The sequence below is a fragment of the Diabrotica undecimpunctata genome, chromosome 8, assembly GCF_040954645.1.
Source record: "Diabrotica undecimpunctata isolate CICGRU chromosome 8, icDiaUnde3, whole genome shotgun sequence".
In the NCBI taxonomy this organism is placed as follows: Eukaryota; Metazoa; Arthropoda; class Insecta; order Coleoptera; family Chrysomelidae; genus Diabrotica; species Diabrotica undecimpunctata.
This window is the reverse complement of record NC_092810.1, coordinates 144,489,661-144,514,237: the sequence shown is the minus strand read 5'-3', so window position 1 is coordinate 144,514,237 and position 24,577 is coordinate 144,489,661. Positions and strand designations below refer to the sequence as shown.

Sequence of the window (24,577 nt, the reverse complement as noted above, 5' to 3'; positions counted from 1 at the left end):
TAGAAGCTGGGATATTTAGATAAATATCTAGAAAATTAGAAAGGCGTCAAAGAAATCATCTGCCATTTAATGCGAATGAATAACTTTAAACGCAAGTTAAATATAAAAAAATTAACCCCCAGGCCAGGCCACCTCGCGATTTTTTTAATTTACATCAATATCTAGTTGTTTGACGATATTTCAGAAAAGTTGCATTATTATTGTGCTAATAAAACATTTTTTTATTGATTTTTTTTTGTTGCGGCGTGCAACTAGTGCCGCACTTTCCTGTTGCAACCTGTCTATTCGTGGATTCGCATGTTAAATTTTACACTGTTTGATGATTTGTAATCGTACCTTCGGCGAGTACAGTTTATCATAGTGCTATAGAGAGTTAAAAAATTAATTATGCGAAAGAACAACGTCGAATTCAAATGATTTTAAACAAAATGTTATCTGATGATGAATGCGACGAAAGCAACTTATAGAGCGAAAACTCTAAAGAGGATTATTTACCTAGTGAAGAAGGTAGTGAAAGCGACACCTCGTCACACGAATTTCTTGTACGAACACGGAAAAAAGTATAACACATAACCAGTAGGGATGATCGTATTCAAGATTTACCTAGTACTTCTACTGCTCAGATTAAGTAAAATACATTTTGCTAGACATGGTTTTTGTAAAGTTTATAACATTTCTAGATGATGTTGATATGTCGGTGACGAACCTCCTCACAATTAAGTTCGATCAGGTGCAGAAGGATCGTCACAACCAGTTCAAGTTTTAAATTCTATTGATAATACACTTGTCGTAGTTTTGGAGCAGTTCAGAATTAATGAAGAAGATAACGACAATAAAGATGGTAACGAAAGTCACAATTACCTTGACAAGGAACCATAAAACCCTTCAAACTTAAGATAGTAAAAGAAACCAATATATATTCACTGCAGAAGAAAACCAAAACAAAATATAAAAATTTTCGTTTCAAATGGTGACGCGATACGACAACTGAAGGAATTGAAAAATTTTTAGGCCTTTTCATGTGGATGGGATTATGTTCCTACCCAAAAATCACAAATTATTGGTCAAAAAGTCCTTTGTACAAAAATAACTTAATGCACCCCATGAATAGAAATCGTTTTGAATGAATACAAGGAGTCATTCATTTCAACAATAATGAATCTATAGATCTGAAAAAAGAGATATCAAGATAGTATTGTACTCATGTGCTAAAGTTACTACTAAAAGTCATCCATAACCGAATATATCACAAACTGGACATAGACGTTAATGATACACAATTTGGTTTTCTCAAAGGCCTAGGAACGCGTGAAGCTCTTTTACACTTAATATACTGATACAAAGATGCCTGGACGTCAATCAAGATATATACGCATGTTTTATTGACTATCATAAAGCATTCGATAAAGTACGACAAGAACAATTAATGAATATCCTGAAATCAAAGAAGATCAACGATCTCAGGATCATATCAAATTTATACTATAAACAGCGAGCAAAAGTACGTGTGAACGAACAGTTGTCAGAAGAAATTGAAATTAGACGTGGAGTGATGCAGGGATGCGTATTGTCGCCAATTCTTTTTAATGCCTACTCCGAAAAGATCCTGAAAAAAGCTCTTGAGGGTGAAACAGCAGGAATACAGGTAAATGGAGTTCCCATTAACAACATTAGATATGCGGACGACACTGTGATCTTAGCCGAAAATATTAAAGATCTTCAAAGACTGGTGACCAGAATAGCGGAGTATGGAAAAGACTACGGTCTAAAAATGAACTTTAAGAAGACGAAATTTATGAGAATATCGAAAACTCAAAGAAATAACGAGAATCTTCGAATAAACGGAACCAACGTCGAGCAAGTGGACAAATATGCATATCTGGGAACAATGATTAACTTCACAAATGATTACATTCAGGAGATCAAAATCAGAATAGAAAAGGCTAGAGCAAATTTCAACAAAATGAGAAGAGTGCTATTTACAAGGATTTAAAATTGGAACTCGGAGTTCCACTTTGTTTTATGAAATGGAATCTTGGACCTTGAATGCGACATCAATGAAAAAACTGGAATCATTCGAGCTGTGGGTATATAGAAGAATTCTGAAAATACCGTGGACAGAACACGTCACAAACAAAGAGGTTCTGAGAAGGATGAATAAAGAACTAGAAATTTTAAATACAATTAAAACAAGAAAATTGGAATATCTCGGACATATTACACGTGGAGAGAAATACACCTTGCTCCAACTGACCTCCGCCGCGGAGATGGCACTTGAAGAAGAAATAAATTGTTCCAGAAAAATAACTCTGTGTTGGTGAGACAATTATGCCATTTTTCTATTATCTTTTCGGCAGTGTGTCAAAAATAAAAGCCATAAATAAGGAATCAAGTTTTACAAACTATGTTTAAAAGGAGGATACGCCTTTGACTTTCGACTCAGCAGGCGTAGTTTTACATCTAACACAAAACTTAATTTATTCTAAATTAATAATTTAGAAGAAAGGTTTAATTTTTTATTTTATGTTTATTTTAAATAAATTGAAACAGATACATTAAAAACAAAATTGAAAAAAATATTGAAGTTTTATTTGAAAATGTCAGTACCAGTTTTTAAAAACGGTTTCCTGAAAAACTAATACATTATGTACTTTTAGCCAGCTCCTGCGAAAATGCGAATAACAGAAACGGCAGATACAGCCGGTAATACTGCCGCAATTAAAAAATCGACCAGCCTGTGTTTAATCATCTAATCAGAGTGTAGTAGGGTCCATAATTTGTTCTTCTTTTATTGATTAGCTTAACAGCATCTTTTAAAAAACTAAAATTTACATTGAAACACTGGACAGAAAACTTTTATCTTCGCTACTCATCAGCATTTTAGAAACTAAGTCGTTCTACAATAGTAAACCTGTTTAAACAAGAACTACAGTCCCCAAGGGACCTTCCAATCAACCATTGGAATGTGGACTTTTCCTCTGAGTATGTCTTGTTTGAATTTATTTACTATACCAGTAAATAAATCAAATTGTAAGTACTAAAGAAGCTTCATCTGAGAGATGAGCCACTTGACACATTTAGTAAATATTTTATACCATGTTTTCTTTACCCATGTACGAAAATAAATATTAGGTATTGCTCACTCGTACAAATTTTCCAAGAAATTCAATTTAAAAGTATCTCTGCTAAGAAAATGGATAAAAATTTAATTTACAAAGTTTGAAATTCTAACAAATTGTAATTCAGATGGCAACTTACAACATTAAAAAGCAGACCGTGTAAGCTTCAGGAGCAGTCTGGCGAACTAATAACGTTTCGATTACAGAAAAACTTTTGGCACATCAAGTTGAAGTATTTAAACGTTTTTGTGTGAACACTTCCTTTCTCGTCATGTTATAAGTTTCCCAACTTATGGTAAGGAGTTGATTTTTTTATATATTCGACCGTTTTTTCGCGTATTTTAAATTTGGAAGGGGTGAAAATAAAGTGAACATAATAAAAAAATAAAAAGAATAATTCTTCTAGTAATTCTATGGTTTGTTTTTTAACCAGGAGGAGTAATTTAAATTTACCGCACCAATTATGACATTTTGACACTAATGACATTTATGAAATTTTAAAATTCAAAATTTATATCGACGATTTTTTGTATTTTCTGCGTTATTCCTTTAATTTTTAGATTTTTCGTTTGCAGTTATATAAAAAACAGTTCTTTTTAGAACTATTTAGCGACGTATTAGTGTTATTAAGATAACAATATGGATTCAATGCCAAGTACCAAGTGGTAATTATCCTTCTCCACCTAAAAAACGCCGAGTAGATTTGGATTATTTATCATCAAATGAAAAACAATGTATTATAAAAAACATGTACAAACTAATAAAAATTGATAATCCTGGAATGAAAATAACAGCCATGGTAGCAAAAATAAAATAGGCAACAAGTTAGTTTTGCAGAATACATAGTTTTATTTCTATAAAGTAGCATACAATATTTGTTGTTTAAGCTAATGCGCTGATGAAATATTGTAAAATTCCATTGGATTTTAGATTTAGATTTCCAATAATTTTGATTTTAAAAAAATTATTATTTAAACATAAACAAACAAAGTTAGGTTAGAATCGACGTGTGAGGTTAACCGATACTGATTACTGGATTATCGCAAGGCCGAGATAATCAACCAAAAAAAAAAGATGTATTTGGTGACTTTTCTAGTAACTTTCTTGGGTGTGAATCTGTATTTTTAGTTTACTCCTCCTGGTTAAAAAACAAACCATAGTATAATTCCATGCTTTTAATTTTTTTTAAACCAAAGCGGAGAATTAGAAAAATTATTGCCTAATTAAAAATAAAAATTTATGATTCTAAAGACTATTCAGAATATTTTTACCAATTCGTTTCCTCATAACATGACAAAATTTCTAATTGATTCTGTTTATCTTCTATTTGGGATTGGTACTCCTCTGTTTTGGGTATTATTCTTAGCTAAGTTTTTAGGACGTTTTGTGCTCGGAAGTTTTTTCTGTTCACCTTAAAGAAACATACGAAAACTTGGAACTTCTCTTAGAAAAAATTAAATACCGAGACCATAACTGGATGCTTTGTGGAGATCTAAAAGTTCTGTGTATGCTACTTGGGCAACAGTCAGGTTATACTAAATATTCTTGCTTCGTTTGTGAATGAGACAGCCGAGCACGAGATAAACATTGGACCCAAAAAGAATGGCCTACAAGAGAAAACCAGGTTACACCAGGAAGTAAAAACATAAAACACAATGCCTTAGTTGATCGTGAAAGAATTTTATTGCCGGCTCTGCATATAAAATTAGGTTTGATGAAACAGTTTGTTAAAGCTATTGACAAAAACGGAGAATGTTTTAAATATATTTGTTCAAAATTTCCCAAGTTGTCCGATGCAAAATTAAAAGAAGGAGTTTTTTTTGGTCCCGACATTAGATTTTTATGCAGAGTCGAAAACTTTCAAAATTCTATGACGCTTATCGAAAAGAAAGCGTAGAGAGTTCATTTAAAAAAGTTATCGAAAAGTTCTTGGGAAATAAGATTATAGAAATAAGATAAATAGCTATTAATGCAACTATAACTTCTGATCTACTTAAAATAAAAACCTGGTTCGACTCTAATTTACTCTCTTTTAACATGGATACGACAGTAGCATTATCTCTCGTGGATGGATACGACAAGGATCTCTTGCTTCTTAATCACAGCCTGATCAGTATCGTTGATTCTGTAAAATTTCTTGGTATTTTTATAGACAGCAACCTTAAAAAATGGTCCCTTCATATCGATTTGATAAGTAAGAAACTAGCCTCAACCTGCTATGCAATAATATCAAATTAGCATCTTCCAAAATAAAATATTTTTCTTTGTTCGAGTCTCATCTTCGATATGGTCTTCCTTATTGGGGTTATAGTACAGCTGCCCAATTTGATGTTATTTTTAAATTACAAAAAAGACCAATACGGTATCTTTTTGGCCTCAGTAGAATAACACATTGCAGAAGCTACTTTAAAAATCACGAGAATTTAACTCTTCCCTCTTTGTATATTTTAGAAACTGTGTGCTTGATTCGTAAACACCCAAATGTGTTTCCAGCAATACCTAATCATGACTTTTTCTTCTTCTTCTTAAAGTGCCTATCCGTTCCGGGTGTTGGCGATCATCACGGCTATCTTTACTTTATTTATTGCAGCGCGGCACAGTTCAGTGGTAGTCGTGTTATACCACTTTCGTAAATTTTGAAGCCAGGAAATGCGTCTTCTTCCCGGTCCTCTCTTACCATTTACTTTCCCTTGGAGAATCAGCTGGAGAATGCCGTAACGTTCTTGATTTCTCATTACATGTCCTAGATATTCCAACTTTTTAGTTTTGACGGTCATGAGAATTTCACATTCTTTCCCCATTCTACGCAGGACCTCCACATTAGTAACTCTGTCAACCCAGGATATACGTAAGATGCGCTTATAACACCACATTTCGAAAGCTTCGAGCTGATTCATAGATGCAACAGTCAGTGTCCATGCTTCCATTCCGTAGAGCAGAACTGTGAATATGTAGCAGTTCAATAGACGGCATTTTGTTTTTAATGATATGTCTCGACTGCTGAAAATGGTTCTCATTCTAACGAATGCTGCTTTTGCTTTTATTATTCGCTGTTTAATTTCTGTTGAGTGGTCCCATTGGCTATTTAAATTGGTGCCTAGATATGTATATTGCTCGACTCTTTCGATATTCTGTTGGTTGATTGTAAGTTGAGCGTTTAGTATTGGTTTTTTACTAATTGTCATAAATTTGGTTTTCTTTATGTTAAGAGCTAGTCCGTATCTGTTGCTGACTTCTGTTATGCGATTTGTTAATATCTGTAAGTCATTCAGATTATCGGCAAAAACTATAGTGTCATCTGCATATCTAATGTTATTCAACCATTCACCGTTTATTAGTATTCCTTTCGCACAACCATCTAAAGCTTCCTTAAATACCCATTCAGAATAAATGTTGAACAACAATGGAGACAAAATACAGCCCTGTCGTATTCCACGTTCTATTGCAATTTTATCAGTTAACTGGTCTTCTATTTTGATTTTGGCCGTTTGATTGTAGTAAATGTTTCTGATAATTCTAAGATCTTTGTTGTCAATTCCAATTTCTTGCATTAGAGTCATTAATTTGTCATGTTTTACTCTGTCAAATGCCTTCTGGCAATCTATAAAGCATACGTATATGTCACAATTTACATCCCTGCATCTCTGAAATAGCACCTGTACAGCAAAAAGGGCCTCCCGTGTTCCCAGAGCATCACGAAATCCGAATTGTGTTCTTGTTAGTTGTTCCTCACATTTTGTATATATTCTTTTGTGAATGACCTTTAGAAATGTTTTAAGTAAATGGCTCATAAGACTTATAATTCTATAGTCTTCGCACTTTCTCGCATTGGGTTTTTTTGGAAGATTTATAAAAGTTGACACTAACCACTCTTGGGGAACCACGCCCGTATCATATATACTGTTAAATATATTTGTCAACCATTTTATGCCATCATAGTCCATAAGTTTTAAGAATTCTGAGTGAAAATTATCAGGGCCTACTGCTTTACCATCTTTGGTGCTTTTGATGGCATATTTTACTTCTTCGACTGTAAATGGTGGTCCAGATTCGCAATTGGTGTTTGTTGTAATACCAGTGTTACTTCGTATATCTCCAAAATTTTTTTCTACGTATTTAATCCAAATATCTCTTTTATGCTCTATTTCCAGTACTATGTTTCCCTGATTATCTGTCAGGAATCCAGTGTTCTTGTATTTATATAAGCCTGCCGCTTCTTTAATCTTTTTATGGAGGTTAAATGAATCATGTTTTTGTTGTAATGACTCTATCTCTGTACACTTCGAGCTAAACCAATTTTTTTTGGTATTTTAATAGCCCTTTTTATTTCGTTATTTATGTTGTTGTAGTAATTCTTATTATCTTTAGCGTTTCTTCTGTCTTCCATCATACATAGAATCTCCTCCGTCATCCATTCCTTTTTATTTGTTCTTTCAGGTTTTAAGTATTGCTCTGTTATTTCTTGACTTACTTTGTGCAAATGTTCTAGTTCTACATCTGTGTTATCTGTTTCTGTACGGGCCCATGGTTTTTCTGTACGAGCCCACGTTTTTTCTTTTAGGCGTTTTTGTACCTTTTCCTTTACTGTTTTATTTTTCAGTTGGTTAATATCGTACTTCATTTTTGGTCTTTGAACTTTCTTTAAACTAAGTTTCATTTTGGCGATAAGTGGATTGTGGTCCGAATTTATGTCGGATCCCGGGTACGCTTTAACAGATGTTATAGAGTTTCTAAATCGTTTGTTAAAAAGAATATAGTCTATTTGATTTCGTACTGTGTGATCTGGAGTATCCTGAGGAGATTTCCACGTATATAGTCGTCTTGGAGGAAGATCATAAAAGGTGTTTGTCACTACGAGCTGTTCTTCAGTTGCAAATTCAATCAAACGGTCTCCGCGTTCATTACGTTCCCCTAGACCAAAGGATCCCACTAAATTTCCACTTTGTCCTTTGCCAACTTTGGCATTAAAGTCTCCCATTATTAGTATTATTTCGTTTTTCCGAATCCTTTTGACAATATTAGTAAGGTCATTGTAAAATTCTTCTATGATTTCTTCTTTCTTCTCTTCTAATCATGACTACTTTACTAAAAATTCAACCTTTGATGTGTATTTACCGATCCCGTCCACTGAGTTAATAAAGAAATCTACATATATTATATTCGGCAAAAAATTATACAACCATCTCCCTTTGCAACCTAAATCTGTAGCTTCTTTCCTTAAGTTCCGTAAAATAACAAAAGCCTATCTATCTGAAAGACCATATTTTATTCAGTGGAAGAGTTTCTTAACGAATAACTATGAAATTACAGTACCTTGTACAAGTAAGTAAAGTCTTTTTATATATATTTGGGTATCACATGCAGAAACTTGTTAGTTCCTAAGGTTTTATTATGCAATTTGCAATTTTAAATTTTGCAATGGATTGTATATTTTATTATCTCTTATTTTATGATATTGACGATTTATGTAATTTCAGCCAATTTTAAAGTGTTATTGTTATTTTTCCGACTTTTTGCAATCGTTGTCCATAAAACTGTGCAATTTTCAGTGACAATAAAGCATATTTTTATTCTATTCTATTCTAGTATACAGAGTACGTGTACTTGTAATATACTTATATTAAAGTTGGTTCATTATAAGGTTAATATTGGTATAACTTGTAGTTTATAACCTATTAGACATTGTAGCATTTCTTTCTTCTCTTTTTATTGGTTAAGTAACCTTTTATCGCGAACCTGACGATAAGCTGAAATTGAAGAGTCTGAAACTGGTCGTTCAATTTGTAATAAATCCAATTTTGACTCAGACTTTTTTTCGTTTTACTTTTTTTAGATCGCACTGTCTAGGCAATGTTTTTGTTGAATTCGCTAGTAAATTTGTATATTGTGTATGTAGAAATGAGATTTCGATGTTCCTGAAAAAAGATTATTTCGTCCCTGTGTATATGTTGTTAAGATATTTTGGATATTTATTAATGTTTAAAATGTTGTTTCTTTATGTCAAAATTTTGAAAAAAAAATTTACAGCAAAAAAAAATATTTTTTTTTGATGTACGGTATCGTATACAAAATATCTCAAAAAATCTTTTGGGTATTGCTTTAAAAAGACATAGTTTATACTACTTTCGATCTTGACGGAACTACAGTTAGTCGTGGGAATATTTTTAGATTTTAAATCCAATTATTTTCAGATATACTAGCAATATACAGTCTGTATGAAACACACTATATATATATATACTAAAATTAATAAGATTAATGTAAAAACCTTGTTCAATTTGCATGGCGGCAACAGCAAATTACGTCATATTTGTTGAAAACTAATTATAATATGTATGCCGGAAGGTCTTTTATATACGGGAGCTCTTGGATTGTATAGTTTGATATGAAGCGGATATTTAAAACACAAACTGCCGGTGGTAACCAACTGAGAGCATTCGGTATGTAAATTAGGCTTAACATTATCGAAATATTCCGTTTTGTGCCGATTTTGAGGGAGATAATTTTCAAGCGTTCAATTACACTTGTACCATCGAGTTCATTGTTTTGATATGCCTCGTATTTTATTTTACGACGCAAATTAAGTTAACAGGAACTTTTATCCAACGTTTGTTTATTACATTATGCAATGATACTTTTTGAAATAAAAATAATATTATTTTGAGAGAATACTATTTCCTATACAGATTGCTTTATAAAAAAAAAGTTTAAAGTTTCAACTTTCAATCAAATAGGGCTGTGTGACGGATAGCTCTTTTACGACAACAGATCTAAAATTAGATCCTAGCTAATATATACGATAAAAAATAAAATGTCAATCCTGGCTATTACGGCGTCAACGGAGATATAATACACTGTTTAATTTCTGCGAAAAATAAAATACAATTAATGACATAAAATCCAAACAGCAATTATGGTGCGTTAAAACACACACAGACGGTAGAGAACGGGTGGAAGGAATAGAGATGGAACGGGCCAATCAACACTCGGTCCGACGAGGAACGGATGGTGACCAATCAGTACTCGGTCACAGGAAATAATAGGTCTGTCTCAGATTATTATTCCGACACCGGGTACGAAACTGCCAGTAGATCAATACTCTAGCAGAAGCGGTAGGGCCTTCAGTCAATATCCTAGGGCCAGTGGAGTTGTTGTCAGATCAATACTCCGACGGAACTATCCTTTATCTTGAGGCGGCTGATCTTTTATGCGGTCGAAGGCCTTCCATCTCCTCTAGCGCACATCGATGGAAGAGGAACTTGTGGTGGGGATGCGTGTGTACGAAGCGGTGGCGGTACCGAAGCGATGCATATCGTTACAGCTGTAAGGACAGATTGAAATGTAAATTAAACCTGGATAGAAAGAAAGGAGGCTCACAAGGTGGGTACTATTTTGAGTAACTTGACAATTAACACAACGGGAACGTCTGGGAATATAAGTTAAACGAAGAATTTCAGATTTAAAAACGTTCACGATGCAAAACTGACTGCAAGTGTTTTGAGGCATACAACGGAGATCGTTGAGAAGTGGGTCAACAGATATCTAGACAGGGGATACAGAAGTCCAAGAAAGTAAAAAAAGTAAATCGTACTAACTAAAAGGGGAGAAGATAAAAATTGAACTAAATAAAAAGCAAAAAGGGCGCTATCTTTTATCTGATGGAAAACTCAAGGATTCTATATGGTAGAGGATTCATACACAAATAACAAAATATAAAAATAATACAACAAATAGGTTAAATCTTTTCCTAAAATGTGCAAAACAAAAAGGAACAATCAGACTTACATACCTTATTGGTCTTTATTAAAAATTATTAGAATTATTCATTTGTGGTCCAAGAAAAGGTAAGATTATTTAATCTTACCTAATTTAATAAAAAAGGGGATTAAAAAAGATACAAAGTGGTTGCCTACTAACTATGTTTATTACTGGATCAAAAACTCATTATGTTAACGAACGATATTAATTATGATTTACATAAACAGAAATGTCATAAAACAAAATGATACTTTTAAAACATTTAAATTTTTTATATCTGAATGACCTGGTAAAATATTTGTATTAATTTACAAAAATAATAAAAAATTATTATCATTATTATCTTTAAATTGATTATATGCACTTATCTTTACATTGCTAGACATACAAAAAGAATGAACATTAAAAAAAGTACTGCTGTTACAAAGATATGTGTCCCTTAAGCATTTCGCTGACCACTGTACATTTTATAAATTGAGAATGCACATTTCAGCTCTTTTGTAATTTCCTTTAGCAGATATACCAGAAGTAAAATAAAAACTTACGAGAAATTTTGGGTTTCTTTAAGATATCCTTTTGACTACAATCTATGTGGATCCTTTTAATATGGAATGAATAATAAATAATAATAATAAAGAAAATGAACTGCATCCCAGGACTGGATATGAACTAAAGTAGGAATCCATAGAATTGAGGGACCCCATAACAGAGAAACCATAACAGATTTCTCAAAACACAAAAACCGCCAACACCTATATTGATTAAGCGGTGTTCTTGCAGGAGACCATCCCAATAGGAGTATTGGGTATACAGTTTATATTTTATACAAGCATAGCAGAAAAAGGTGAACCCAAGCACCGTAGCAGTATCGTTAGTAATGGCACAATCCCAGTAATACTTGACTGGCGAAATGTCTAGCCAGCATTATGATTTCCTTTTCTCGGCATTTGTCAATGTAAATAAACAATTGGATTTTGTTTATTCTTCTCGACGATACACTAAAGTGAAAAAAAAAAATACTACAATATAATCGGAAATATTGTTGCATTAATACCTGATCTAATCCACGACATACTTTTATCGTAGCAGCATTGCCACGTACATATGAAAATAGGGACAAAATTATTATCATATGCTGTTAAGTGTTATAGTTTATGGTATATCATTATTATATTTTAGTAGCCTTTATTGTTATCATCTTTTAATTAATTACAAAAATAAATCCAAAAATATGAGACGGTCTTTACTTTATTTATAAATTATACTAGCTGAACCGGTGAATTTCATACCGCTTTATAATTAATAAATGTTAAATTATGAGTTGAGTGTTATATTAACTTTTTTATATTAAGATCAAATTAATTAAGTTTAGTAAACGTTCAAAAAGGAGCAAAATATCGATTATTTTCATTGAAGGACCTTGTGATATAATATATTTTTTGTTGTGTTGTCAGGGGCAGGAATGAATGAAGTGGATGATTGGCCTACACGTCAACGTATTATAAGATTTATATTGTTTAATAATTTTATTACACTCTGCATTCCACCATAAAAGAGAGACTTCTCAAAATTGTGTTTTGTCAATGTGATAGCAGCGGTATATCCTTATTATTGGTATCTTTAAATATCTTTAAATAAATAAAAACCAGATTGTTAACGTAATAATAAAAAAAAAAAACATTCTGTAAAGCGGAGACCACAAATAGCGTAACTTTTCTTGTATTCCAATCGTCGCATGTGTTTTAATTCCAGTGGATTGAAGTAGCGTTGGCATTGACAATTGCTAAAGAAGTTATATCCCCTTCATTAAATCTTTACGTTTGACTTCTGCAGAACAAGAAGTGCCGATGCTGGTTAACGTCGATTTTCTACGTCACGGCGGATCTCATTAGACGCCAGTTCAAGCAGATCTTAATTAATACACCACTGCTGCGAAATGGTGGCGTTGCAGCTGTATTTCCGCATTTAGGGACATAAGACTATTGTTAAAAGAAAATAGGGGACGCCGGCAGGACCCTCTTGGATATATCACAATAAATAAAAGGTTTTTCGCAACGATTGTGCATAATTTCATTTTTGCTCGTTAGACGAAAGACTTTGGGAAAATATGAACGCGTCGCAAAATTTTAATATTTTTATTTTTTCTTTCTTTTTTCCCACTTAAGTTTTATTGTTTGACTACAACGTGGTCCTTATATAAAAAAATAATAATCATACTCAAGAAAACTGTCGAGTTTTTCGACAGAAATACCGAAGGAATGCAATTAAAATAATTATATACTGACCAGAAATGTTTATATTATCAATCCCAATGACGCAATAAGATTGAGAAAATATTTCGTTGTTTTAATACATACAGAGTGATTTGAAATGCTACAGATCTGACTGACATCCAAACCTTGATTTTTCGTCTGGATTTATTACATCTGTCCACAATTGATTACGCCCCAATGACGTTTGTCAAACAGACAACAAAGAATTACCAGATATCTTCCTGATGGATCTGTCATAATTTTTTCTCTGAGAAATCACGGGCAGAAAGGAGTTTTGTCAGTAGGAAAGTATCAATTTTTATCAGTTAAAAATAGTCTAGTGAAATAGTTAATATTATAAATGAATTAAAAAGCCATAATACGAGTATAAACTACAATAATAACAATAACAATATCTTTATTTTTAGAAAATAATATACATTCCGTGAACATAAAATTATTAAAAAAAAACAGTGTCACAAACGAAAATATTATTTACTTATTCCTAACCGTTACATATACAAATAGTCCTCCACAGAATATGGCTCAAGAGCTACCAGTAATTTTAATATTTGATGTTTATACAAACTTAACCTTTCCTCCCTTTTAATAGGTTCAGGCAGTTTATTAAACAATTTGATGCAGCAATAAAGAGCGTTTTTTTCTGTTATACTTAACCTGTGTATTAGAATTTTATAATTATATAACCTGGTATTTACTATACTATTGGGCTCAAAGTTCCTAAAGAGTATTTTATTCTTATATAGAAACAGTAAGCATTCTTGAATAAATACAGCGTAAACTGTTAAAATATTATTACTCCTAAAATGCCCTCTACATGATTCCCTACTTTTTAAGTCAAACATAACTCTGATTATTTTTTTCTGAACCAGAAATACATTATTTATGTCCCTACTGTGGCCAAAATTTATTAGACCATATCTAAATTTTGCTTCAAAATTAGCATGATACACTGTTTTTAATGAGTTACTATTCATGTATTTTTTTAGAACTCTAAAGCTGTAGATCACTTTACTCAAAGACATACATAACTGGTCAACATGTTTATCCCAACATAAAAAACTGTCAATATATAATCCTAAAAATTTGGTACTGCTGCTAATATTTAAAGTGTCATTATTTACAATAATACTGTTTGGCATATCTGAATGTGCATAATTTGTCTTAAACAAAAGAAGATCTGTTTTATTTTGACTTAAAACCAACCTATTCATAGAAAACCAGTCTTTAGCTTTCTGGAACTCTAAACTAGCATTAACGCTTAGAACAGACATGTCTTTACCACTGACTAAAATGTTTGTATCATCTGCATAATTTGTTATGCTGCAAGTAGTATTAGCCACTAGACCATGAAGATCATTGATATAGATCACAAACAGTAAAGGACCAATCACACTTCCTTGTGGTACTCCAATATTGATAGTGCTTTCAGATGAGATGCCTATTTCAGTGTTTTTATGTATTTTTACTAAATGTCTCCTATTTGCCAAGTAGGACTTAAACTAGTTCAATGCTGGTCCACGTATACCATATTTCTCCAATTTATCAAATAATAGGTCATGCACTAAACAGTCATATGCCTTTGATAGGTCCAAAAAGAGACCCAAAGCCATATGACCAATCTCAGTAGATTTCAAAATATCCCAGATAAATTGAAAAATCGCAGTCTGAGTTGATTTTCCCTGTTGATAACCATGCTGATTTGCACTAATAATATGACATTTTGTTAAAAATTCTGTTATCCGCCTATACATAGTCATTTCTAAGAGTTTTGAAAAGGAACATAGAAGGCTAATTGGTCTCTAGTTATTAATTAATTTAGGATCACCCTTTTTGTAAACAGGTGGTACTATGGCAGTTTTCAGGCATTCAGGAAATACACCAGATTTCAGTGAATTATTTATGATTGTAGTGAGAGGATTCACTATCTCCTTTATACAAAGTTTAAGGATTTTAGTGGGTATTTCATCAATATGTTACTTGCAATGTTGTCTTTATATTCAGTGTATTGTAATTGAGATAAATATTTAATGCAATGTTTATTTAAGTCCACTTCCATACTGAATATTTAACACTGTTTAAAAAAGTTTAATAATATAGTAAACGAAGAGTATAAAAATGGATTTTAACACATTTCATTTCCTGTATTATCAATATTTGGCAGAGTTTATGTGAACGTGATTAAAACGCGGCGAAAATATTAATTTATTATAAAGTTTATCAAGCGAAATAAGTAGCTCGCCTACATAGAGCCCATTACATAAATTATTAAGAAACCCATTAAGGATTCTTAGTAATTGTCATCGCCTGAATTAAAATATTAAACATCGCTTAGATTTGTCACGAAGATGATAAAACTTATTAAAATTGCTCTAGTTCCCATAACCAGGTTTTTAAATTTGATTTTATACAAAAATAAAAAGATTAAGTTCTGGAAAAGATTCGAAGCTGTGAGGGCAGATTTCAGTTGCCGGCAGCACCACTCGAACAACACAGCTTGCACGCACTCGCAATTTTGTTTTAGATATTTTATATGGCTAGACCATAAGAGTTTTTTATCTAGGATTGTGCCAGATACTTATACTCTTCTGCTAAGGGTAAAGTCTAATCACCTACCTGGCATTTTTTTTTAAATGTAGCATTTTCATTTCACCCCGTATATAATACAACACCTAAAAGCATTCTTAATATTTTTGCGTATCTGAGAAACATCGTTTTCTGTTAGAGTTTTGAAAACAGACAATTTCGCATAATTCCATGAGTTTTTGTGAGAAGAAGGTGATTTAAGCTTAAAATACCATGTAGCAATCTTTGTAATATGAGTTAATCATCGTTTGTTAGCTGTATTCCGTGACAAGGGATTTGATAGCAGCGTCCTGAGGGTCAAGAAAGCCGGCTTGGTTTTAAGTGGTAAAAAGGGCAACCCAGTTTAAAGAATACATATTGTTATCATCCAAGATAACCTGAAGTCCAGTTTTGGTATCTGATTTCTCCCAGGATTTGTCCAGCGTCCATTTTGTGTCTCCCATGGGTTAGGTTTTGATTGTTTTGAAGTTAATGGGACAGTGTTTTGTATCCAAATCTAAGGAAAGAAAAACCTAAACCTTTCTTTGTATGCAGCAAGAGGATTTTTTTAAACGGCGTCCATATTTTAAATAGTTTAGAAATCTTCTTGTTTAGTATATGTCCAGGACATCTCTGTAAGTATTTTTTGATTTCTTTTTCGTAGTTAGTTCTCTCAGTCCTCACCAAAAAAAAGAATCCTTATCCAGGACCTTGCTCTCCAACCAAAACACAAGTAGCCGTCCGCAAATGATTGTTCCCAGTGATTGTTCAGTCCCCATTATTAGGCCCCAATGTTATAGATTGTTACAAAAACAATAAGAATACACCTAATCTACAAGATTATTCAGCATTTCTTCTTTAACCTAATTTTTCCGAGTTTATTTGTAAACTAGATATCACCTGGTCCATCCTACCTTTTTTTGACATGAAATGCCCACTTCTTTATAGCACTGACTGTTTTTCACTTACTGCTCACGTCCTTGTTGTGGCTACAATACACAACACTAACTAAGCCTTGCACAACTTCATACATTACACAAACTCGAACGGTTTAGACCTCTTGAGCCTTCGCATCTGGGGTTGGTTAACAAGAAGCTGAAGTTCTTCGTGGTTGGGATGCTTATGGAGCCTCTCTTCATGTCTCTGAAGTACTCCGTAGTTGGGATGCTTATGAGGCCTCTCTTCATGTCTTCTGGCCACTTTCTTAATTTCAGTTGGAATATATTCGACTTAAGGGTCTCTAGGTAAATCGTCATTCCGAACATACCAAGGAGCACCTACAATATTTCTTAGTATTAGGTGCTGGAGCGTTTTTAAATTTCTATAATTGCTTTTTTGATTAAGAGTCCCATAATTGTAGAGCATAGGTCCACACCGGTTTCAATATTTGTTTGTAAATCAGTACTTTGTTCTGGATAGAAAATTGAGTACTCTCGTACCTGCCTATCAGTCAATACATATTTTTGAACTTTATCTTCAACTGTTCAGTTTCCTTTTTAACATGCTCCTTCCATTTGAGTTTGACGTCCAGCTTTAAACCCAGGTATTTCGCTGTTTTCTGATTAGGAACAATGCTGTTGTTTAAGAGAATTGGGAGATAATTGATTTTCTAGTTAGTAAAGTTTATATGAACTGATTTCTGTTCATTAAACTTTATACGCCATTTTTTGGATCAACATTCTATGCCATTAATTGCGTTTTGTAGGTTAACCGTCAATTCTTCTATTGTTACTCCTATTGTCAGGACTGCTGTATCATCAGCAAATATGGCTAGTTGAATGTTTTCTCTCTCCGGAATTTCAGATACAAAAAGTATAGTACTAGTCCAAGGAGGCTACCTGTGAAACATATAATCGAAGATTTTTCTTGTGATATACCAAAACCTTTTTTTAAACCCACTTATCTATACTGTTAAAGCTGTTTTAAGTTCATATACAATCTTCGTAGGATTTCTGGCTGGTATATAAACGGTATAAGCAATCCCCAACTTGCTGACCAACGGCTTCGGGCGGACGAGTTGGTATAGTTATTGTGACATAGAAGAATACAGAGTATACTATTCAGGATCAGAAAGTGGTAAATATAAAAATGGAGTTGGAATTATCACACATAAAAGTATAGCCAAACATGTCAACAACTTCATACCAGTGAACGATAGAATCCTTTTGTTACAAATAAATACGTCACCGATTAACATTAACGTTATACAAGTCTATACACCCACAGCAGACCACAGTGATGAAGAAATATCAGAATTTTACAAACAAATAAGCAACCATATAAGAGATATACCGAGACATGAACTCCTTATAGTCATGGGAGATTTCAATGCTAAAATAGGTAACGAAAAAGAAGGGCAACGTATTGGTCCTCATGGATTAGGAGAGAGAAATCAACGAGGAGAAACAATGAGTATATTTGCAGCTGAACATGACTTAATCGTGCTAAATACATTTTACAAACTACCACCTAGACGCCTGTATACGTGGAAATCACCTAAAGACAACGGAGAAGACGTTATTATAAGAAACCAAATAGACTATGTACTTGTTAACAAAAGATATCGAAATAGTTTCAACAGTATTAAAACCTACCCAGGCACTGATATTCAATCTGACCACAATCCTTCAGTAGACGTGTATAGAACCAAGTTAAAGAAAATACGTGGAAGAACTATAAAAAAACATTACATGAGAAAACTGAAATGTAGTGAAATAAAAGAAATAGTCAGCAAAACAATAAATAGAAAATTCAAAGAAATCGATGATAAAGATCCCAAATAGATGATAAAGACCGGCGTATAATACAAAATTTATACTGGAACCAATCAGCCACAATAAGAACAAATCTGGGAGATGAACCGACGGAAGCGATCCAGATTCTGCGAGGCGCTAGACAAGGATGTATACTTTCACCAATATTATTCAACCTATATTCAGAGGAAATATTTAGTAAAGCCTTGGAAAATTGCGTACATGGAATCCTTTTAAATGGAGAACGCCTAAACAACATCCGCTATGCAGATGACACCGTTATTTTTGCAGACAGTTTAAACAGTTTACAGCAACTAATAAACAAAGTAAATGAAGTAAGTGAAAGATTTGTACTACAAGTAACCATATCAAAAACTATATTTATGGTCATCAGCAAAAATAAAATTAGAGACGTCCAACTGCTTATCAAGAGTATACCAGTGGACCGAGTAAAACAGTTTACCTATCTTGGAACAATAGTAAACGAACAATGGGATCACTCACAAGAAGTAAAATGTAGAATAGAGAAGGCTAGGAGTGGACAAATCAGAAGATGGGATTGCTGTAAATGGTCAACTTATAAACAATATTAGATATGCAGATGATACAGTGTTGCTGGCAGATAGTGCGCAAGGGCTCCAAAGGATGATTGATAACGTTGTAGAAGCATGTAACAAATACGGCTTAAAACTAAATTGCAAGAAGACACAAATGATGATCATTAGTAAGAACACCAACATAAACGCCCACATTAAAATAGGCGATACACCGTTAGAAAGAGTGGAAACAATATTCTATTTGGGCTACAATATTAAGGATACTTTGGATCACAGTTACAAAATAAAAGCTCGTATTGAAAAAGGCAGAAGCTCTTTTATTAGCCTTGGGAAGATTCTCTGTAACTTATCTTTAAGTATCAATATACGCATAAGAATTCTTAGATGTTACGTCTTTAGTGTCCTTCTCAATGAAGTAGAAAGCTGGGGCCTTACAGAAAATGCCATAAAACCATTAGAGGCATTTGAAATGTGGTGCTACCGACCGATTTTGAGGGTCTCATATACATGAACTAATTTTAAAACATCCCGACTTTATTATATTTGAAACTTACACTGGTTAATTTCAAATCAGAGAACTCAGTGGGTACAGCATATCCAGTCGAACAAATGAATTAAATATGACACATCGCGACGTTATCTGGAAATTTACACTGGTTAATTGCAAATCAAGGAATCTACTTATTGCATTGAAATTCCTATGTTCCGAAAAATTATTTCCATACCTGTATACACCACACAAGTAACTTAACTATTCTCCAGATGCTAAGAAAAGACAAAGAATATTATTAACACCATAAAAAATAGAAAATTAGCTTACTTCGGCCACATCCTGCGTAATGATAAATACCGACTTCTACATTTGATTATACAAGGCAAGATTGAGGGTAAGAAAGGCTCTGGACGTAGACGTATATCCTGGCTGGCCAATCTTAGGAAGTGGACTGGTCTAACGTCAACTGATCTATTTCGATCTGCTGTGAATAGAATAAGATGGGTCAATGTGGTCGCCAATATCTCTAGAAGATAGGCACATTTAGAAGAAGAAGTGTGTGTATTCAACAACATGGTCAAACTCTTTAAAAGCCACAACCTTAATCTGGAGATAAAAGTAAGGCTCCTACGATGTTATATCTTCTCGATATTTTACTACGAAGCCTTCGAGATGTGGCTATACAGAAGAATCCTAAGGATATCTTGGACGGACAAGACGGACATATCGATAATTTTCGAGATGTGGCTATACAGAAGAATCCTGAGGATATCTTCGACCGACAAGACGGATATCTCAGACGGACATCTCGATAATTTTCGAGATGTGGCTATACAGAAGAATCCTAATGATATCATGGACGGACAAGATAACCAACGAGACTGTACTACGAAGAATGGGGAAAGAAAGAGAAGTGATGTACCTATACGATTAAAAGGAGAAAGTTAGAATATCTCGGACACATAATGAGAAACGGCACTAAATACAAATTACTGAAAATAATCCTTCAAGGCAAAGTATTCGGAAAGCGACGAATTGGGAGAAGAAGAATATCATTGTTAAAAAACCTGAGGAAATGGTTATCCACAACAACAACTAATCTATTTAAAGCATCAGTTAATAAAATAATTAAAGCCAGAATGATCGCCAATATTTGAAACGAATAGGCACCAAAAGAAGAATAAGAATATAAGCTTCAATTTAATTATTTTACATTTGTCATCCATCAAGCCATGCAGATCTGCAGTATAAATCTAATAATATAATATCAAAATAATTAAGGGGTTAGAATTGAGTCTTGTGGGACACCGTTATATAATATTCTTGAAGTCTGTAATACATTTCTATGGTCACGTAAATATATTTTTCTGTTAATCATGAGAGTTAATCACTTAGATATATTTAATATTTGTATTAAAACAATGATGTATTGATTAAACATATTTATCAAATTGTCCAAGTACTATGACATTAAGCTGCAGCCAATTTTAAACTCCGTGAAACATTGATTCTGTAAATGCATTCCGGTAATTTTCAGTTTCTAAACTGCACTTGCTGTTTGTTTCTTTTGGTTATTGCCTAATAAGGAAAACATTAACGGAAAACAAATGGCAGAACCGCTTTTAATTCCTACCAAATTGTCTTGACTCCAATTAGAGTTAACTAAGTGGAAATTTTATTATCTTCCTTGGCTTCGAGATGGGCAGTTATTTTGTAAAAGAACCGTATACGTTTTAAGTGATACTTACATAATTAACGACTTTTTTAAAAAAATAAATATATAAAAGTTTATTTTTATACTGAAATTAAAGTTTATTTCCACGGAAGTAATTATATAAATAAATCATAAAAGAGCACATTTCCTTTTATTAATTTTCCAATGAGTTTATTAAAAGTTAACTTTGAAAAACTGAATGAGTGAAATTTTGACATTTTTTTTTGTTGCAGAAATGTCGTCTACAACTTAACATTGGCTGAATTAACTGAACAACAAAGACTGACTTGGTATTCTAATGAGCATGATGCTAAAATGTGTGTTATGAAAGGAAAGGATGAGGTAAGTTTTGCATTCATTGTATAAATATAAAATATTACAATACATAAATGTTTTATTGTAATAGTCACAAGTATACTGTTACTAAAGATATTTTGTGACTGTATTATTTTTTTACATTTATAGTTTGTCTATTCTTAAAATTTTTATTTATATTTTTAGTCTAGGGGCCAAACTAGGTCACCGTGGCCTTTTCAATTCTCATTGGTTCACCCAAGTTTTCTAATGAATTTTTGGCTGCTTACTACGAACTTTGTAGGTGGATTTCGATCCGAGTGGTCAAACAATTGCTGTAAACGATTTACTTGTTTATAAGCCTCTAGCTCGTAAACTAAAAGAGATAACAAAAAATTAAACAAAATTTTGGTTCTTGAAAAAAAAAACTAAGAAAATGGCGTTTATTAAATAATTAAAACTCGAGATATACTAAAACTAGAGGAAAATGGTTGCAAAATAAGTATTTTTTGAAGCTTTTTCGATCGTAACTCGGCTTCTACACATGCAAGTGAGCTTTACTCTCATTTTAAAGCTTAATTTATAGACTTTTAAATGAAATTTGCTAAATTGCTTTATCTTTATTTGTATTAATGTTATACCCGTTTGAAGTTGTAATTTTGTTAAAAAAATTGTATATTAATTTGTTTATAAGTGTTTATCTAGCATAGCTCATCAAAATTTCACATTTTCAGAATTATTCATAACCTGTACCAAAATTCTTCTGCTAGTTTAAGATTTTTTTGAATAGATAACTCCGAGCAATCTGAGCGAAGATGCAGGTGTGTTTGTCCTTACACCTTGTCCTGATGCCTTTGTTTCGCGCACCAGTCATAGGTCGCTGGTTTTTTCCCTTGGGGAACAATTTTTGTCCTTAGGGAAATAGGTTCACTTTATATACTTCTTTGAAGGACCAACGAGAAAACTGGGACAAATAAAAGTTTCGAAAAGAACGTTTTAACAAATCTATTTAAACTATTACTACAACGTATTTTGGACGCCGATAACTTGCTTACGATAGCTGATTTATGAAACTAAACTTTATGAAACTATAAAATTAGATCAATTGTCGGTGATACAAGATTGTCACGAACTGAGTAACTTAATATCCCGACTGTATTAAACCTTCTGAAGTGCGACTGGGCACGAGTAGAGCCTATAGCTCATCCAATGCTGGATTCGAACTGATGCAAACTGATTTTTTCCTCGGCTTGTAACCGTTTCTTAACATTAAGAAATCTCCCCCTGGCCCCCTCGACGTGTCTAACGGATATGTCTACATTCAAAACCTTCGACTTTCATTTTATTGTTAAAATTACCTGAGAAGGGTAACTTTCGTTAATGTTGGGAAATTTCAAATGACTCAAACCGATAATTTGGAATTACTAATCCTTTCATTGTTATGATTATTTGATGATTTTAAAAGCTTATGTCTAGAAAGTTATTTGAATGCAAGTTATCGACGCCATACAGATTATTGGATGGTACAGAGAATTTTATAAATCTTAAACTAATATACAGTGTGATATAAAATAATGTGACACAAAATAAGATAAAAATATTAAATATTGTTGTTACGCAACACAATCTATAAATCAATTTTGTAAAAATGAAATTAACTAATAAAAACGTGTAAAAATCACAAAAAGCTTTTTCAAAAAGGACTATAGTATACAGACCGATAAAAACATAGATGGATGAAAGGATTTTGTTTTCTAAGCAAATATGTTGTTATAAAAAATTACGAGACAAGTTGCAAATGGTATGCAAAAATATTAAATGCCAAATTTGTACCAAATTAAAAGATTACGAAATTTAAACTTTTTTTTATATTATATATTGCTACTTACTTTTGTACATTAAAAAAAAGTGATACTTGCATTTTATGGAATAATCTTAGTTTTTCATGTTTTTTTCTCATTTAGTTAAAAAATTAAATTAAAAAGAAAATAGAATGAAAGAGATCTACATTATAATGATGTAATTAAGAAGAATTATATGACAAAAATTGTATTAGGATCTTCAAAAATAAAGATAACGATAACATTAATTCGCGCGCGTATCTTTTCGCTGCGAGACGAGCTTGCGCCTCTATTAAAATATCAAAATCTTGGCTAAAAATAAAACTAAGAACATTTTCCTACGCTCAAAATATATGAAGTATAAATCTTGATTTCTCAAATTTGCTTAAAACCCTTATAAACAAATTAATATACAATTTTTTTAAGAAAATTACAACTTCAAATGGGTATAACATTAACAGAAATAAAGATAAAGCAATTTAACAAATTTTGTTTGAAAGTCTATAAATTAAGCTTTAAAATGGTACTTTGTAAAGCTCACGTGCATGCGTACAAGCCGAGCTACTATCGAAAAAGCTTCGAAAAGTACTTATTTTGCAACAAATTTCCACTAATTTTACAATATTTCGAATGCTAATTATTGGATTAAAGTTTACTGAATATCATTTTTACTTTGGTTTTTTGTCAACAAATTTTATTTGAAAAAATTTTTTTATCTCTTTTAGTTTACGATCGGCCTTATAAACAATTAAAATTTAGTTTAGTTGAGAAGGGGAGAACTATTTGTCTCAAATTGGACATTCAGAATTATGTCAGTATTTTTTAATTTGTTGATTTCCATAGATTCTAATAAAGATTTTAAGGCGTTTGTTTTGGTTAGTCATTAAAAGAATGACTATTGTGTAGAAGGTGAAGTGCGTATGTAGAATCTGTTTTTTTATTATTGAAAGCCCTTTTATGTTCTGCTATACGTTTGGTAAAAGTTTTACCAGTTTGGCATTTGTAAGTTTTTGGGCAGTTGCCACATTCAAATTGGTGACCAATGGTTTGGAGTAGTACTATGCGTACACTATACCACTGCATGAGCCTATGGACTGGTTTTATTTCGCCCAAGACTAGTGCTTCCTTTGACTGCGGACCACTGTCATCAACGTTGAACTGGTGCAGAGAACCGCAGCATTGGGTGGCAGAATGGCGTAATGTAGCATTC

The 24,577-nt window shown here is 32.6% G+C and overlaps 1 protein-coding gene across 3 annotated transcripts in view; it reads left to right on the top strand.

Moving 5' to 3' along the window:
• Positions 1 to 24,577, top strand: part of Sema1a (semaphorin 1a) — a 483,245-nt gene that overhangs the window by 189,171 nt on the left and 269,497 nt on the right. For all 3 annotated transcript variants that reach the window (XM_072541281.1, XM_072541280.1, XM_072541279.1), the window contains exon 2: positions 21,466 to 21,574. In XM_072541281.1, the coding sequence (XP_072397382.1) occupies positions 21,466 to 21,574 (109 nt within the window). The remainder of the gene's footprint in view (positions 1 to 21,465; positions 21,575 to 24,577) is intronic.